We start from the raw sequence: 2,508 nt of genomic DNA, 5'->3' as shown, positions 1-2,508 counted from the left end.
ACTTCCTGGTCGGAGAGAGAGTCAGCCTGGCTGATATCAGCGTAGCCTGCAGCATGATCTGGCTCTTTAAACAGGTTTGATATTCTCTTTTACTGTTACGACAGCCCTCATGTCTCTGACTTATTCTAGGTGGGTGTTTCCTATCCGTTCCTCAAAGTACCTGTTGGATTGCACACATTTTGCTTCAGTTAACTAATCGATGGTTTGTTGAATCAGGGAACTTCTTGTATTTATTAACAAACAAGATGTGTCTCAAATTGACTCCCTATTAATTGCACTTTGGGACTAAAACACGGGGACGGTTTACGGACAGTAACCCTAGTGATGGACTAAAACACAGGATGAGAAGGTCCTGGTGCTGAGGTGATGGTTGAGGACAGACAGAACCTTCTTTACCTCCTCCTTGGCCTGCTCTGTTGCCTGGAGGAGGAGGAGGGGGGACGCAATGCATTACAATTACCAATGGATACATTATACAAGACTAGAGGCTAGAGGGCAAGAGACATGGCACCTTAACTAGAACTGAAAGCTCTTAAGACACTTTATTAAAGAACTAGCCATCGAACCGCATTTCAATGAGTTGTTTTACTACAGCGTGAAATGGATGGTCACGCTGCACATCTCAGGTGATTCCTATAGCATGCGAATTAACATTCGAGGTGTTGTGAGAGATAAATCAACAACAACACAGATGAAATAGGGTATGTTTTCATGAAGCAGAATGTCTCCCCCAGATTCTCTGCTGATCAAATAAAATTGCTGTTACCAAGAAAGAGAAGCTTGATTTTGGAAGAAGCTAACCACTTAGTTAGACAGCTAACTAGCTACTAAATTAGTCAACCAAATGCACAACTGCAGAGCATTTCACACGTTTTAGACAGTTACTAGTTATAGGATGTCTAACTGGCCAACATTTAGGTGTGATTAGTACATGTCCTGCAGTAATATCCCACAGGACTAATGACAGTAGATAAGTATTATTGAACAAAAATAGTATTTCAAAGTTAAAGTGTGTGTGTGTGTGTGTGTATATATATATATATATATATATATATATAAATAAATTATATTTTTTGGTGTAATAATAAAAATCATATTTTTGCCGGGGGAAAAATCTGAGTGGCTGGTAGATTTAAAACATTTATTTTTATGTGGCTGGTAGAGAAAAAAGTGCATTTCCCACCCTGGTTGTAAGATATGATCATATACAGCAGGGCTGGTCAACTCCTCGAAGGCCTGATTGGAGTCACACTTTTTCTCCATCCCTCGCAAACAAAGCTGATGAATCAAATTACATTCTAAACTGAAGATCACGATTAGGTGATTGTTGGGAGTCAGGTGTGTAAAGCAGGGGGCAAAACTGTGAGGCCCTCGACGACTGGAATTGCCCACCCCTGATCTACAGCATAACTCCAATACAACGGACCTGGAACAAACCCCCCAGAAATAGCATCAGTGATAAAACAGTACATACCTGTTTGTTTAACTGCATGATACCCAAGGTGGGGAAGACCCACGCAGAAGCTGGAGGGATGATTTCAGCATCGGCAAAGCTCACCCACTGAAGCACCTGGGACTGGGCCTGGGGACTNCCCAAGGTGGGGAAGACCCACGCAGAAGCTGGAGGGATGATTTCAGCATCGGCAAAGCTCACCCACTGAAGCACCTGGGACTGGGCCTGGGGACTGCTGCCACGCAGGGCCTCATTGCTCACTGGAGGAGAAGACGGTACCACAAGATGAGAAGACGGTACCACAAGATGAGAAGACAGTACCACAAGATGAGAAGACAGTACCACAAGATGAGAAGACAGTACCACAAGATGAGAAGACAAGACAGTACCACAAGATGAGAAGACAGTACCACAAGATGAGAAGACAGTACCACAAGATGAGAAGACAGTACCACAAGATGAGAAGACAGTACCACAAGATGAGAATGTGAGCACAGATCGTAAAACAAGGTAATGTCGTCCCAAAGGGGCAGTCAGAAGAATCCAAGCGCTTTGGTGGACTTTTCAGACCAATGGCTTTTCTTAGAAAACAGTCCAGTCATGACTTGTCTCTCAGATCAAAACCCAGACAGCAGTTGGGTGTTTCCACTACAACAGTCCTCTTTATAAAACGCTCTGGTGTTGTAGCAGAGAAACTCCACTGATAAGGATGGAACTAGTGAATCATCTAAACCAGGGCTGTCCACCCCTGTTCCTGGAGAGATACCCTCCTGTAGGTTTTAACTCCACCCCTGTTCCTGGAGAAACCCTCCTGGAGGTTTTCACTCCAACCCTGTTCCTGGAGAGATACCTTCCTGTAGGTTTTAACTCCAACCCTCATCTAACGCACATCATTCTAATAATTAGCTGGTTGAAAAGCTGAACCAGGTTAATTACAACTGGGGTTGGAGTGAAAACCTACAGGAGGGTCTCTCTCCTGGAACAGGGTTGGAGTTAAAACCTACAGGAGGGTATCTCTCTAGGAACAGGGTTGGAGTGAAAACCTACAGGAGGGT

General features: G+C 44.0%; 1 protein-coding gene across 1 annotated transcript in view; it reads right to left on the bottom strand.

Annotated features, from left to right (window-relative positions):
- LOC112068517 (elongation factor 1-gamma-like) overlaps nucleotides 1–2,508 on the bottom strand; it is a 27,208-nt gene that overhangs the window by 17,445 nt on the left and 7,255 nt on the right. The window contains 3 exon segments of the mRNA XM_070438181.1: nucleotides 339–420; nucleotides 1,475–1,570; nucleotides 1,667–1,713. Of these exon segments, the coding sequence (XP_070294282.1) occupies nucleotides 339–420; nucleotides 1,475–1,570; nucleotides 1,667–1,713 (225 nt within the window).

Source organism: Salvelinus sp. IW2-2015, unplaced genomic scaffold, assembly GCF_002910315.2.
Source record: "Salvelinus sp. IW2-2015 unplaced genomic scaffold, ASM291031v2 Un_scaffold552, whole genome shotgun sequence".
Lineage (NCBI taxonomy): Eukaryota > Metazoa > Chordata > Actinopteri > Salmoniformes > Salmonidae > Salvelinus > Salvelinus sp. IW2-2015.
The sequence above is the reverse complement of the archived record's forward strand: the minus strand, read 5'-3'. Positions and strand labels throughout refer to the sequence as shown.